The sequence below is a fragment of the Octopus sinensis genome, linkage group LG4, assembly GCF_006345805.1.
Source record: "Octopus sinensis linkage group LG4, ASM634580v1, whole genome shotgun sequence".
NCBI lineage: Eukaryota > Metazoa > Mollusca > Cephalopoda > Octopoda > Octopodidae > Octopus > Octopus sinensis.
This window is the reverse complement of record NC_043000.1, coordinates 89,613,539-89,631,038: the sequence shown is the minus strand read 5'-3', so window position 1 is coordinate 89,631,038 and position 17,500 is coordinate 89,613,539. Positions and strand designations below refer to the sequence as shown.

Genomic DNA, 17,500 nt, shown 5'->3' with positions numbered 1-17,500 from the left:
GCCATTTCCGTCAACCATTTTTGTTGTTCCATTTTAATACACTACATACCTCCCCGACGCACATAGTACCCTTCTCATTGACCATACATAAATACCCTCCCACACATACAACGCACTGAGTTCAGATAATCTAAACCTGAGAAAAAGATTCTGAGTGGTGGTCGTAGAAGTTGGTGTACAACCCACTAACCGACTCTCTTCCTCTTTGTGTCCACTGTCCTCCTCGATAAATTATGAGAGTGTGACGATATGAGACCACGGCATACTCTTCAATTATATCCTATGTAGATCAACGCTAAACATTGTGATTTTCCAATCTAAAACATTATGAATAAATCTAATTAGTTATCCTCGTTTCGAAGTCTATTCAAAATTAAAAACCTATGAATCATTCTTCCCTTCGGTATAAATAATAATCCCCCCATTCTTTCTCGTGCCTCATCAGACATATGCTAAGACAATGACACTGGAAAATTTCTTCTTCAAAGAAAAAATATCTTCACAGGCGACCATAACTTATATGATGTGACGAAAATAATATTTAAGCAATTGATATTCAAACGTGATAGGAATGGGAGCCAATAGCCAATAGCGATAATAAACATTACTTTCAAAAGAAACAAGGGAGAGAACTTTGACAATTTCCTTGTTTAACTTACCTCTATCACCAATTGTTCGATTTCCTGCAAAGAGAGAAAGTAGAAGTAAATTTGAATGTCATAGCAGCGAAGCATAAAGGTAAAAAAATGTGAGAAGATAATGTATCTACCCAACCCATCTAGTTTGACATGCAGGGCAAGTGTCAGAACTCACACCTTTCTACTAATGCCGAATTACTACATCTATTATCTATGTAAAATAAAATAGAATTCATACGCACACATATACATACATACATGCATATATATATATATATATATATTCACTTGCACACACGCCCGTGTACACACACGTGCTCGCACGCACACACGCACAACACGCACAATAAAAAACAAAAACATTTTTATGCGTTTAATTTCAATGCGTTCTTGCAAATTCGAACCGTGAGTATCTGACTTGTGTTGTTTTCAGGCCCTTTCTGCCAGAACGTATTGAAAATGAATATGTTATTGCGTTGAATCTAGGATATAATATATATCATATACACTCACACAAGAACACATTTTTATACCACGTCGAGTTATTTTTCATAGCTCATTTATATTTCATTTGTGCTTATCACTTTGGTCATAATTGCCTTTTACTCTTTTTCAATATTTCCCTTTATTGTTGGATATTGTAAGAAGTGTCACCGTGCTGATGACGCTTATTGATGCAAAAACACATGCTGTGTGCCTGTCACTTTCCTTAATAGCATGTCAGCTTTGAAGAACTCCTGATTCACGAGCGAGATTCACGATATCATGAGTAACTGATTCTAATTGCCATTTGGTAATTGTGACAGCAGGTTTTGATAGCATAAACATAAAGACCGACAGGGATCCGCAAACACGTGCACACAAACACACACACACACACACACACACACACGAATATGTATCTGTATGTAGCCACACAGCTATACCACAGTTTATCTTATACTGTACGTATGAATTCATGTATGTATGTATGTATGTATGTATGTATGTATGTATGTATGTATGTATGTATGTATGTATGTATGTATGTATGTATGTGTGTGTGTGTGTGTGTGTATGTATGTATGTATGTATGTATGTATGTATGTATGTATGTATGTATGTGTGTGTGTGTGTGTGTATGTTTGTATGTATGTATGTATGTATGTATGTATGTATCTAGCTAGCTAGCTATACACGCACATACATGTATTCATTTATCTGCATCACACAGACAAGGCTATTTCACATCTAGGTACTATGTAGCTATATGTATGTCTCTTCTATTTTTTAATTACTATAAATCTTCCACTCAGTAGGGAGCTGGTTTCCAACAAACATACAAGGCTCCATCTTTGGGATGTAGTTAACAAAGATAAATTCACATTTGGAACTTAAGAACAGTCTCGCACATTTTTACTGTTCCACTCACAGATTGCACTTATAATGTACGAATCAGCCGGTCAAATTCTCTTTCTGAAAATTCCAGTTCATTCAGATTCTCCTTCAAGCATTTACTAACAAAACCTAGTGCTCCAATTATTATTGGTATGAATATGAATTCATAGTCTGGATATAGAAGCTGGAGGTTTCGAAGCACTTGTCTATAAATAGCCTCTTTTTCTTTGATTTTCAAAGAGATATTTATATCTGCAGGACAGCTAACCTCTACGATGGTACATACTTTTGCCATCTTTTCCAAACAACAATATCCGGCCTGTTATGCTTACATTTGAAGGAAGTTCTGATGGGAATATTCCACCAGTATTCCTTGAGTTGGTGTTTATGAATGTATTCCATAACATAGGGATTTTCTAAGTTTATTTCAGGACAGTCTTTTTTCCAAGCTAACATGGCAGTCCAGAAAAATAGGACGAATGCTGCCATCGATTAGCTCCAAGAGGCCACCGCCTCTAGCTAGCTATGTGACACACAAACCTGTGTCCATTATAACCTTCGAACAGGGGAGGTCAGCAGCTTTCCCTTGCTGGTCTGGCATCCATGTTAGCTTGGCAATAACTATTAATATCCAGTACCACTGCCGTAGTCTCCTTTAGAGAGAATTAGAAATAATGATATTTCTATTTTTGAAGACCTGTGGATGTATTCCACTAAATTTAGGTAAATAATCCTTCGAACAGTCGGTTAGCGGTGACGCCTGCAGGGTTCGGCTACTCCACATTGATAAGAGGCAACCACCTCGAAACTAGTCTGTGGATGCCAGACAAGCAAGGAGAAGCTTCTGAGCTCCCCTGTTCGAAGGTTATAACGGACACAGGTTCGTGTGTCACATTGCTAGCTAGAGGCGATGACCTCTTGGAGCTAATCAACGGCAGCATTCGTCCTATTTTTCTGGACTGCGATGTTAGCTTGGCGATAACTATTAATATATATATATATATATATATATATATATATATATATATATACATATACTCGACGGGTTTCTTTCAATTTCCGCCTACCAAATCCACTCACAAGGCTTTGGTCGGTCCGAGGCTATAGTAGAAGACACTTGCCCAAGGTGCCACGCAGTGGGACTGAACTCGGAACCATGTGGCTGGTAAGCAAGCTACTTACCACGCAGCCACTTCTGCGCCTATAAACAACCACCTCTACGCTATATAGCCACTCCTGCGCCTATATATTATATACACATTCATGCAAGAACATATGTATATATCCACATTATACAGAGCTGACCATGTCCATCTCTTTCTCTGTAGACACATGTATGTGTGTGTGTATGTATGTATGTATGTATGTATGTATGTATGTATGTATGTATGTATCTGTCTGTCTGTCTGTCTGTCTATCTGTCTATCTATACAACATTACACCGTTGGACACCTAAATATATAAGACGTCAGAAGCACAGGTGGATAAAGAGAATTAAAAGCAACATTTTATTCACTACTTCATTAAAACAATTTAGCCCATAGTTATGGAGAACGTTGCACTGCTGTAGACCATTGAAGGTCACCGTTAGTGGTCATTATTCTTTATTTATGTGACAGTAAAAAGGTGTCAACAGTTAATATTTTATAAAACCGTATTAAATATATTCACACTATATTAAATTTATCTGGGATAAAAATAACGATGCTCACCTCAAGACATCATAGCAAACACTGTCTGCCTCTTTTCTACCTACCTACCTACCTACCTACCTATCTATCTATCTACCTCTTTATCACTCTCTCTCTCTTACTCTCTCCCCCCTCTCTCTCTATCATCTACACTGCAAGCGCTGTAGCGTAGACAAAATTAAGCATGGAACTAAGAAGTGATTATTTTAATATGCATATATGGGTGTGTATGTATGTGTGTGTGTGTGTGTGAGTACACATATTACGGTGTCGACTTGACTATCGGATGTTATATAACGCTTGTCACAATGTGCGTTCCATTGATTTAGCGTTCGAATGACGAAGTCCTGTTGCATGGGTCAGGGGCAGGTCAAGTGATTGGGAGACTTTTCTGTCAGAGGGCCACTCGTTAACAACTGAGTGAGCAGCAACAACGTGGTACAAAGTGCTTTGCTCAAGAACACAACGTGCCGCACGTTCCGGGAATCGAACCCATGATCTAACGGGCATTAGGGCAATACCCTCAACACTAGGCACCTTCACACGCACGCACACACACATACATACGCGCACACACACACAAATCATAAAATGTCAGGAGGAGAATCGTTTGTGTAAACATGTTCTGGTGATCTGACGAGCTGGCTTTCTTTATTTGCATTGATTCTAAATATACAATTGTACTGTATAATGCATAGCATGCACATTAACACAGGCATGTAAAATATAATTTATTATACACTGAAATTATTATGTGAAGAGAGATGCGAAACGACAGTAATATTAAAGATATAAAGTGGTTAAATAAATATATTCACCTTCCACACCTCCTGACTTTTAAGGTTTATATACTCATGAAATAATTTCGTCGATCGAATCTTCTGGATTACAGATGCATGGAACTCTACGCTATACTCCCCTGTATTAGATTACTATGTAATGAGTTAGCCAAGTCAGTTAGATGAGCTTTCTGTGAAAGCCACGTGATTCTGTATATACGTATATATAAAGTAAAGAACCTCTTCGGTTACGAATGTGTTTAGGATTGCACCTAAAAGTCCCCCTCCGAGGCACAGGTCCGAGCAAGGTACTTTGTAGAAGACCAGTAGTTGTTCATGCATGCCAGTCTCCACACCACCGGTGTTGTCAAAGGGAAAGGACGATGTAGGTTAGCACCAGGGACAACGCAACTCATTTCTACAACTGAGTGAACTGGTGCAACGTGAAATAAAGAGTACCTTGCTCAAGAACACAATGCACAGCCGAGTGCGGGAATCGAACTCAGACCATCACAATTGTAAGCCCGATTCTCTAACCACTGAGCCACTTTCCCTATATATATATATATATATGCACCTTTTAAAATAAGAAAATGAAGTAAATGGATACAAATTTACGTACTGTTGTTTATATTTAAAGACATTCAAATTCATACATAGAAATTCCTACCTACAGCTGTTTCCATACACAATTAAAGAATTTTATATGGAAACAGCTGTAGGTAGGAATTTCTATGCATGAATTTGAATGTCTTTAAATATAAACATCTGTACGTACTTTTTTATCCATTTACTTCATTTTCTTATTTAAAAAGGTTTATTTAAATACCTGTACTTTTCGGTGATAAATTAATATACTTGGTTTTGTCTGAACGCTGGTATAAACCGGTGAGCTTGGATGCTCGCATCCCTTAAGGGGCTTTAGTTTATTAAGTAATCAAATATTATATATATATATATATATATATATATATATTATATATATATATATAATATTTGATTACTTGATAAACTAAAGCCCCTTAAGGGATGCGAGCATCCAAGCTCACCGGTTTATACCAGCGTTCAGACAAAACCAAGTATATTAATTTATCACCGAAAAGTACAGGGTTTCTACAGAGTTTCTAAAGAAATTATAGCCACCACTGAAAATTACATTTCGTGCTGACTGTAATTTCTATACAAAATCTCTTGAGATATCTTTCAAAAGTGACACACACACACACACACACACACACACACACACATACACACACACATATATATATATATATATATATAAACATCAGTGAATGGAGAAAACTTCAGCACATCAACTGGACCAAATTTATAGCTTATTATTTAATACAAATGATGATCTGACGTTTTCTCCATCCTCTGATTATTTATATTTGTTTCCTGATAAACCTTTGTTTATTCTGTTGTTACCTGTACTCTACGAGCATAGTGTGCCTGCATACTCATTCATGCCCAGAGATGACATGGGTAATGGATACTGAAAGTATATACGGATATCTTATACCTTAGTTGGTTATTATAGCCACTAACTCTGCTTACATATATATATGCATGTGTGTGTGTGTATACTTTTGTAGTGGAGTTCATTCTACGTTTGTGTGTACAGAAATGTTTAATATTATCAATCAACAGTCCTTACTGCGCCTGTAGGGTATTAAATTAATCTATCATTGCTGATTCGACGCATAAAATTTCTTCAATTCTCTTTTTAGAAATATTGTTTGTTTACACTGATATGTGACATATTGTTTTATTTTTTTTTACGTACAAAGGGAATAAGGTAGAAATCAAGTTATAAATAATTTTAATACAAACCACCAGCACCACAAAATCCACAGAAACGAGCACAGTTTTCACGTGACCAAGCAGGATATTCTACACAATTTTCCGTTCCAAGTTTTGCACAAGATGGAGCTTCATCAACACAGTTTGGCGGATCTGAGAAATGGAAAGAGAAACATTCAAGTCTGCAAGCCTTGATATATATACATATATATTATATATATATATATATATATATATATATTATATATATATATATATATATATATATATATATATGTATATATATATGTATATATTTCTATATATATGTATATATATATATATATATATATTGAACACAATGAGAAACGAAAACTTAAAAGCAAAAACATATAAAACGAACTTTTTTTCAAACAACGAAAAAAACAAAGAAACGATACATGCAGCATATAAAATATTCCCCTTCATCAGTTATCCCTGCTTCATCTACTCCGCGTTCCAAACAGCCCTTCCCACAAAGCAAAGTAAATGAAATTTGGGACTTTTTGCTGAGGGTTCACCGGAATTGCTACGATATAGCGCTTGGGGATGACTCCACTGTTAGCACTGGGTGCGATCTCGACGAGCAAAGAAAAGGCATGCACCGAGTAAGTGCGTTCGATAATGTTTACATCACTAGCGCTGCTTTTAATTCGTTATTGAAGACACACACACACACACACAAACACAAACTAAGGATATAATATCCAGACAGATACCGAAATTCTCTATGTTGCCAAGATGGTACATTTTTTTGGGGAGCGGGGTAAACTTCCTTTAACCCGCATCCAATGTTACAGTTTATTACTTGGCTACTTAGAGGCTAAAGTACAATATTGATATTAAAGAGAATAAGGATTTGATCATGCAAACTTTATGTTTATTTCCTGTTAGTTTATTCATAATACTTCTCCGACACGTGTTTCGATCGCATTAACTGCATGTTGTTGCATATTTATATGCAGTGATTTAAGCATTATTAGTACGATTTCTTCAGGGTATATAAGTATGACATTATTCGAAGAGGAATCCTCCTCCGGTATTAGTTTGAATTATGCTTGGTAGTAGTAGTAGTAGTAGTAGTAGTAGTAGTAGTAGTAGTAGTAGTAGACCATTATATTCATCGATGAGCTGCTTTTCTCAACACATTCTCCTTATTATCAACATTATATATGCACGAAGGCAGCAAGCTGGCAGAAATGTTAGCATACCGGGCGAGATGCTTCACTGCATTTCGTCTGTCTTTACATTCTGAGTTCAAATTCCGCCGAGGTCGACCTTGCTTTTCATCCTCTCGGACGGTCGATAACTTAAGTACCAGTTGCGTACAGGGATCGATCAAATAGACTGGCTCCCTCCCACAAAACTTCGGGCCTTGTGCCTAGAGTAGAAAAGAATATTACACACACACACACACACACGCACGCATACGCATACTAATATCTGCATTGCCACGTCGGTAGTATCTAATTGTTGCTACTTGATTTACCTCTACTAAAAAAAGACAAGTCTTGACGTAGCTTTGGGGTAGTGATTAGAAAACTGCTGATTACAGTAGGTACGACGTTCGAAACCAACACGAGATTTTAGCACATTTTCTTCTCTCTCTCTCTCTTTCTCTATCTATCTATCTCTTTGAGTATGCAATCGCACTCATACCGCACGCCTGCATATCTATACAATCTGACATTTTGTACAAATTAAGAAATAAATTTGCAAATATAATAAACTCCTTATGAGGAATGAATGAAAAGAATAATATGATTCTACTCACCAAAACACACTCCGCAATATTTTGGACAGAAATCACGTGACCAACGCTGGTAACCATCACATATTTTCATACCGAATGAGGCACATGAAGCAAGCTTATCTTTGCAGACTGTAAAATGACATATGTGTGCATATTAATATTCATATATATTTATTATTGTTTTTAATAATAATAAATAATACATAAATAATAAATAAATAATAATAAATAATAAAAAACAATGCGAAACGCATTGTGACCAGCGATGTGTAGCAACATATGATAGCCTGGTCGGTCACGGTGATCACGGTGATATATTTATTATAAGGGCACACATGTCGACTACCTGCTATTACCAACTATTTATATTTACCGCAGATAATAATAACAAAAATATTATCTATATGAATATTCACTTCTGAATATATATATATATATGTGACCGCGTGTGTACCGTTGGCGATTTTTTTCCCTCTGTCTTCCCTTCTCTGGATCTTTCCTTTCCCTATGTTTCTGACGAAGAGTTCCGCTCGAGACGTAAAACCCTCCTTCTTCCCTTCCTTCCTGAGCATCCAATAATACTATATTTGTTCCACGTCCTCGCGTTGTTGTGTTTTCTCTTTGTGTTTTCATGTTTGGATTAACTATATATATATATATATATATATATATATAATGACATACATATATGATGACGTATGTATGTATAAGTCAGGATTAAACATCGAATATTAAATATAAGGGAAGTTCAAACATTTTAAAATTCCTCTAAACTAAGTTTTGGCTTTGTGATTATTGAGTCAATATTCTAACTATAATCACAATTGACTTCGTTTTATAGTTCCTTTGCAGAAGAAAAAAAATCATATTTTATTTGTGACTGAGGATGTGTAATTGTTGCTTTTCGTAAACATTGTAAGGCAGTGGTTCCCAATCTGGTGTCTGCGGACCCCTGGTGGTCTGCAAGGGTAGTACGGGGGCGGGGTCCGTGAACTAAATTCAAAATTCCATATATATAAGAATAGGTACATTAAAAGTGGTCCATGGGAAATGTATTTAAGTAAAAGGGTTGCGAAGTTCTGCGGGGAACCACTGTGAAAAGGTTAGGAACTACTGGTGTAAGGGATGGAAATTTTCTTGCAACAAGTGTAGAAGGTTTTGCTACTTTTACACTTTATTCTTCTGTAAGAATTCGCTACATCTTAATAACAGATATATAGAAGTGGATAACATTGTGTGATCGTTGCAAGGTAATTAAAGCTAACTTGCAATAGCGGCCTCCTAGAAACTTACTTCTTATTCTTCACTACTCACAACTTTTTGTATAAATCCCACTAGCAAACTGCTCTCTATTCACATATGTCTTCTAAAACTTTAGCACGCACAAGATTATAAGGTTAATAGAGTCAATTAAGCGGAAAGCTGATAGAAGCGATTTCATATAAATATAATAAATGGTTGAGTTTATAAAAGAGACATTTAGAAGTCATTTATAACACGTATTAAACGAGAAGTGCTATTTCTAAAAGTTCGGTGTGTGGTAAAGTAAATTTATATATATAATTATGGAGGCGCAATGGCCTAGTGGTTAGGGCAGCGGACTCGCGGTCGTAGGATCGCGGTTTCGATTCCCAGACCGGGTGTTGTGAGTGTTTATTGAGCGAAAACACCTAAAGCTCCACGAGGCTCCGGCAGGGGGGGGGCGATCCCTGCTGTACTCTTTCGCCACAACTTTCTCTCACTCTTTCTTCTGTTGGCCTGCTCGCTAAGCCAACGGGGTGGCATCATTTGAAGGCTAAAACAATGCGAAGCGCATTGTGACCAGCGATGTGTAACAACATCTGATGGCCTGGTCGGTCACGGTGATCACGGTGATATATAAAATTATATATATATATTCAAAATGTGACCGCGTGTGTACCGTTGGCAATTTTTTCCCTCCGTCTTCCCTTCTCTAGATCTTTCCTTTTCCTATGTTTCTGACGAAGAGCTCCGCTTGAAACGTTAAACCCTCCTTCTTTCCTTCCTTCCTGAGCGTCCAATAATACTATATTTGTTCCACGTCCTCGCGTTGTTGTGTTTCCTCTTTGTGTTTTCATGTTTGGATTAACTCTCTCTCTCTCTCTCTCTCTCTCTCTCTATATATATATATATATATATATATACAAACAAAATTAAGGGAAATGACCACTAAAGTTACCATTACTACCATTTTCTCAAGAAAAATCTCAGCAAAACGCCAAAATGTAAGAATGAGCAAGACAAATGAAAATAGACGAAATAAAAAACGATTACCTACGTGCCATAGTTTCATTTGTTAATATCTACTTATGCAAACACGCAGCAAATACATGCTCTATTTCGGTTGAGCGTTTTGTATCAAGTTCTGGAATTTTTGCTTTGTAAGCGACAGACTACGCTGACGATCTTGCAGATGTCTGTGTGTTTATATACGTAGATATTAACAAGTGAAACCATGGTATGTAGGTAATCGTTTTTTATTTCGTCTATTTTCATTTGTCTTGTTCCTTTTTTACATTTTCGCGTTTTGATGAGAATTTTCTTGAGAACACACTCTTCGTGGTAATGGCGATTTGACGTCTATGTTTAGCATATTAGGTGTCCACTTTAGTGGTCATTCCACTCAATTTTGCATGTAACACAATTTTTAAACTACGGATTTGTTAAATATGCTAAGCCACTGCTTTTAATTGATTAATATCAATTTCTACCCTTATTATTTAATTACATAATAGTGGTTTTTCTCTAATTTATATATATTATATATTTATATTGTGAAATTTGATTTAATACTATATTGAAATTTTCCCTGTAAGTTTGGAGTTATACTCCCATATATATATATATATATATGTATATATATATATATATATATAATATATATATATATATATATATATATATAATATATATATATTAGGTAATATCGATGACCCATAAATAATTGGTCTTAAAGGAGATACTAAATGATATTGTCAACTAAATATTTACCGTGGAAGTATTAGGGGTTATATATTGTTGTAGGTACATGTAGCAAGATATGGCAAACTACGGATACTGGAACTGTTATACTTGGAAAAGAGTGGAATAGAGTTGATGGATTACGAAAAGTTACGACTACAATAAACACATACCCAGATAGGATGGCTGAAATCTCATGCACAGCAAGAGTAGGATAGAAGGCATTCGCTCAAAGCAGGGCCGGAAAAGAAATTATGAACCAGTCTCTTCAATAACTCTGTTCTATCTGCATACTTATATGCAAATGAAACATGGGTTATGGGAAAGAAGTACAGTGACCGGCTATGACATAAAGAATCGCGGAAAGATCCTTGCTAGGAAGTTAGAGGGAAAGCATAACTGAAACGAATACGAGAGTGGGAATGGAGTGAACAATTTGATTGCAGAATATCCAAAGCCCAAGTTTCGTTGCACCGGACATGTTTCATTGTAACACAGAACAGGTGAATAGGGGCAGTTGCCGAGTGGTAGCTAAAAGGTCGAAAGACATCACTAGAATGACTTCCCAGTTGCCCGAAAAAACGACATAGTCAATCAATTCGGGCCCGAGTGTGGAAGAAAAATAGTCAATTAAAAGAAGAATGGAAGTGCATTGTGACTAGCGAGATAGTCTGATCGAAAAGAAACGTATTTATAGAATAGAAAATTCCACTAGAATGAAAGTGTAGTACCGTAACATAAATACTGTAGAATTATTGAAGGCAGGTCTATTATTTGAGTGATGATATTGAAACTATTTTTTTTACAGAGGAATAACAGTAAATAACAGACACATACATGTTGGACAGCTTCAAACTTTTCTTAATTACAGTTATTATTGACAGAGTCGTTTGCGCACCCAATAGAAGCTTTGAGGTATTTTTTTTCAGATATTTTGGATTTGATAAACACATCTAAGGTGGTGGGTTGTCAGGATATCAGAGTGTCTGATGATATCCCTTGCTGGTCTTATTTTGGTTCTGTGCTTTTAGAGTGCAAACCTGGCTTCTAATCACGGAAAAAAAGAAAAATCGGACCCTCAAGAACAAACCAAAACAGTGGTAGGCTTAAGATGTCCTTTACTTAGTGTCCAAGTATATCTGCTGACCAATTTGAGAGCCAGTATACCAATTGGCAGGAGAAAACACCAGTGGTATATTGTAATGAAATAAGAAATTTTAATTAATTAAAAATACACCTGTGAGGAGAAGAAAATATATAATTATTGTCATAATTAATTCTAGTAAAAAATGAGATAGTTGAGCAATTCAAATTTATTTGAATTCATTTAAAAATAGATTGCGATGGAGAGTAAGGCAGATATTTTTCAGTGAGAAGACAACTTCAGAGATATTTCGGTTTGGTTAATCCTCACCAACGAAGCATAATCTACCCACTAAAGCCAGAATATACAATAAGTACATATGTATATATTATTTGATAAGTTTTCAACAAGCAGAATAGCACCCGATCGGCTAAGAACGTAAAGATAATGTTATAATAAAAAACACAAATCTTGTTAAATACAGGTACCCAGGGTTTCCTGTTCGAAACACTAATTTATTTCACCGTTTTTGAAGCTGGTTATCTCCATTGTGTTTTTCGTTTTTGATTCTTCCTCATCAGCGCCCCTAATTTAATCGTCATCTGCTTGAAAAAGCAACTGGTTAATGGTCTTGTTCTCAGCTTGAAAAATGGCGAAGTAAATTAATGTTGCGACCAGGAAACCTAGGGTATTTGTATTTACCAAAACTTGTGGTTTTTATTATAACATTACACATACACACATATACACACACGGCTTTAGTCAATCAAATACCAAATGGTTTGATAACTCAAAAGAATGACTGAGGAAGATATTCGCAAATACCTGCTATTTGAAACATAAACAGTGATACAATGTTATTACATCTTCCCAAAAGACAGTTGTAATCAAATACTAGTTTCAACTTCTTTTTGTTACAAGGAATAAGAAGCGAAGATTTTTTTCTTTTTCGTTTTCCAAACGGAAAAGAAAGCTAGAAATCAGTAACGAAGTCATTTTTAGCTCACGACATTTTGCTTTAATAAGTATAGAAATGAACAATCGGCATACATTTGCTAAGATTCACTACAACGCTTTCTTTGAGATGGAAAAGGCATTCTGTGTATGCATGTATGCTTATACACAGACACATACATGTTGGACAGCTTCAAACTTTTCTTAATTACAGTTATTAATGTGTCACAACAGGATTTATGTTTGATGCGATATGATGCATGCAATCATTGTATGATGCAATATGGACGATGCTATTATTATTATTATATTATTATTATTATTATTATTATTATTATTATTATTATTATTATTATTATTATTATTATCATCATCATCATCATCGTTATTATTATTATTATTATTATTATTATATTATTATTATTATTATTATTATTATTATTATTATTGTTATTGTTGCTGTTATTCTTGTATTTGTCATTACAATATATTGACATTTCCATTTGCGAATACTACATAGTAGAAAGAAAAACACGAGGAAAATTAATTACTTTTCTATATCGGTATTATTCTTAGACATAACTCCTAGTTACCGTTTCCTGGATTTCTGATTGCAAATTGCAAGGATTCTTAGAAAATACTAAATGAGATGTATTGTTTTTACGAATGATTGTTTATTTAGTTTTAGAACTGAAACCTTCACGAGAGTTCTATATCATTTAATCAATATAACCTTATACTTCGTCGACTAAAGTCTTGTTGAATATTTGTTTGCCAACGCAATAAAAAAACACAGAATAAATAAATAAATACTAACAGTTTTAACTTACCAAATGGTTTGCTGTCAATTGGGATTTCTTGGAAAGAGAAAAAGAAAGGAAGTTTATTATATGTGAACGGTATTAGCATATACATGACAAAATGGAGGATGGCGTAATTTTTTTCTGTTAACTACTATAAGGAGTAAATGGCAAAATATATTAAAAAAAACTAACGATAAGTGGTAAATTGTACAATAGGAAATAAAAGGAGCAAATGAACAAAAATATTTGCAAAAATTAAAAAAAATATGTTAGAGAAATTAGTATTTTAAATTGCAAGCTGTCTGATACTGGAGAAAAAGGGTAGCGAGGTTGCAAGAATTATTGCTTTAGATATAGTCTTTGAACGTTTTGAGTTTATAATACACCCAACTTTGACATTGTTTAATTGTCCTTTGAGCTTTGAAGGTTAATAAAATGTGCTAGTATAATACTGGAGTATATTCAGTCAGTTGTGTTCATTTACGCAAAATACTAAACTTGTATAGGTCAAAAGAAATTGACTTGGTATTTAAGAAAAATAGGTGATATTGATTTCTTTTGCCGAAATCTAAATACGAATATTTACAAAGAAATAAAACTAAGAAATTGTAGCATGCATTCTGTCTATTTTTGCAAGAAATTAACATGCGTTATGGTTAGAATTTCTCCGATCCTAGTATTGTTCATTGGTTAGACGTTTAACCGTAGCTGGCTAAACGTCACCTGCTGTGAACAGGCGTACTAGGTAGGAACATAGAATAATTAATGATTACTTTTGCTCGTTTAAATTTGTAAAGTTAAAGTTCACACCTGTGGACTAAATGCTGGCGACACTACACCTACACCATTTTAATACTCATACATCTCTAAAAGGATCTGAAAAATTTGCTCGTATTTAAACTGCACTACATGGCTGGCACATCACTATTCATCCTGCATGGGATACAGTCATTCACACACATGCATCCACTAAAACATAAACTTATTCTATCCCTTGAGATTTGATGACTCCAAAACTTTTATAATGGTTGGATGATGATGATGAAGAGTTATTTTGGTGCAGTAATTAGAACTAACTTTGCACGCAAAAACAATTTCTGCGAAAAAAAATAATTGAAAAGAAGAGAAAATAGAAACCGTGTGATGCTAAATCCCATTATCTATTGGATCAAAGCTGCACCACAACACTGGATACGAACTGCTATATTTTCTGCTTCTTATCACTTTACTGTCTTGAAAATATCCGGTTTCCTTACCAAAACATTGCGACCGCCAACTGATGATAATGACATGGCTAAATCTGACATTATATCACAAAATATCGTTAAGAAGTACTTAAGAAGCTTTATTATATCATGGTTATTTTAATATGGTCACTGAAGAAGATGTTAAATAGGCCCTCGGTTTGAAAGCTTTTGAAATGATATAGTTCTGGAACCATAAAATAATTAAAGTTAGTATTGCAAACTCATAAAAAGTTAGTTAATGATAAAATGCTCCCACTGTAGTCAGAGGGAGTATTATACAGTCATAGTACGTAAATTATAGTCTACTGAATTAAACGAGTGTGAGGTGTCTTGGCGTCTCACACATATAGGCGAACTGTATTTTTAACGTTTCTTTATATTTCAATAAAATATTCTCTTCATTGGTGTAGCAGGGGAACAACGTTATCAAGCAAGTTAATTGTTTCAAATAAAATATTGTATGCCTACCTTTACAGGTTGTCTTCACTAAACCGTCCACTATTTTATTTAAATTCTTGAAATCTTTCGTACTGAAGACAAGATTAGGATTTGATGCAATATCCTTTAGTTCTCTTTGGTTTACGGCTCCCCCAATTCCAATAGCAAACATCGTGATATTCTCCTTTTTGGCAGCATCTGCTTCTACTTTTGTGTTCAAACCTATATTGGACATACCATCGGTGATAACGATGGCAATCTTTGGTACACCTTTTCGGAAGCCACTAGCTCGTGTGAACATGTGGTAATGCATGAAACTAGCGATGAAAAAGTAGAGAGAAGAGGTAAATAAATGTAAAACTGAATTTATATAGAGAAACAGTTTTCAGAAACGACACTCAGAAGGGTATGTAAAACGGCAACTGTATGGGAACAAGAAAATTTTATTGATATTTAGTAGAGAAAAATTTAATTGTAGTATGAAATAATATGTAAAGATGGGTTGAGGTATTGAAGAAAAAATAAATAGCATGCGAGCATGTATCACAGAATAAAAAAATAATTGCTTGTAAAGTATTAAAATACTATGATACATTATAAAGGAAAGAAAAACCCCCAAAAAACCATGTTATAAGAATACTATCAATCATAACATGGGTAACACTCAAGCCTGTATTTTTAGTAAAAACAAATCTATGTATAGTTTACACAAATCATACGTCTGTACGAGGGTGGGCTGACTATGAAGGAGTGATGCTAGAGCTGTGAAATATTGAATGAATTAATTTAAACTCTTCTTATTAGTAACTACATCGTTTTGATCCAGGTAAACTGACATCTGACAGTTCAAGAAAGACTTAATAAGAAACAAGCAGCAACTTCTCTTGAAAATGAACAAAATTTGGCATTGTGGTGTTATCAAGTATCTGAAGAAAAAACTGTTTAGCTCCCAAGGATATTCATGCTAACATGGTTGCTACATTAGGGAATCAACTGTGCGAAAGTGGGCAGCAGAATTTAAGAAGGTAAGGAGGTAGAATCCTGAAGATAACCCAAGGTCTGGACGTACTGTAACTGCCACCACCGAGCATTGATTGTATTCACCACACGCTGACGGATAAAGGGCAATTGACTATAATTAAATAGCCAATGCTTTTAGTATATCCTGCGAGAGAGTTGAGAATATTATGTACAATGAATTTGGCTTGACGAAGGTTTCTGCTTGGTAGGTGCCACATCTTCTGACATCTGGTCAAAGACGCACCAGGCTGATCATATAATGGGAAAGTCTGACATTGTTTGAGGCAAATCCAGCTGGTTTCTTTGAAAGTTTGCTAATCCGGGATGGGTGCTGGCTTCACTTCGAGCTAGAGACAAAGAGACAATCCAAAAAGTAGAAGCCCCATCCTCACTGATCCAAAGAAGACCAGGCTCGTTTCATCTATAGGAAGTGTGATGGGCACAGGTTTTACGATTCAAAAGGCAGTGTGTTTATCTTCAAAAGGATCACACCATCAATGGAAAGTATTATGTCAACGATAGGCTATCAAGACCAAATGCCCAGAAAAACTGGCGAAAGGGGTCTTGTTTAATCGGGACAATGCTCCATCAAACAAATCTTTGCTTTTAGTGGTTGCTAAGCATGACCGGGGCTTTGATCTAGTTGATCTCCGTCCCAATTCTATTGGTTTCGCCCTATCTGATTATCATTTATTCCCCAGCATCGAAAAAAAATTGGCTGGGAACCAGTTTCGCAGGTATGATGACGTCATATCTGCTGTTGATGACTTGTTTTGAACCACGAGATGAAAGCTTCTTCGCCCGTGGAATCCAGGTACTTCGACACTGGTGGAAGAAGTGTGTGCATCACAAGGGGGACTTTATCGAAAAATAAAACCCATTTGTCACATCGTATAAGAATATTTTGGTCAGC

The 17,500-nt window shown here is 35.4% G+C and overlaps 1 protein-coding gene across 2 annotated transcripts in view; it reads right to left on the bottom strand.

The window, feature by feature from the left end:
• LOC115210820 (collagen alpha-4(VI) chain-like) overlaps positions 1 to 17,500 on the bottom strand; it is a 163,451-nt gene that overhangs the window by 80,692 nt on the left and 65,259 nt on the right. For both annotated transcript variants that reach the window (XM_036502241.1, XM_029779568.2), the window contains exons 15-19: positions 15,598 to 15,884; positions 13,910 to 13,936; positions 8,081 to 8,188; positions 6,319 to 6,441; positions 660 to 683 (exon numbers count right to left, since the gene is read on the bottom strand). In XM_036502241.1, coding sequence (XP_036358134.1) covers positions 660 to 683; positions 6,319 to 6,441; positions 8,081 to 8,188; positions 13,910 to 13,936; positions 15,598 to 15,884 — 569 coding nt within the window. The remainder of the gene's footprint in view (positions 1 to 659; positions 684 to 6,318; positions 6,442 to 8,080; positions 8,189 to 13,909; positions 13,937 to 15,597; positions 15,885 to 17,500) is intronic.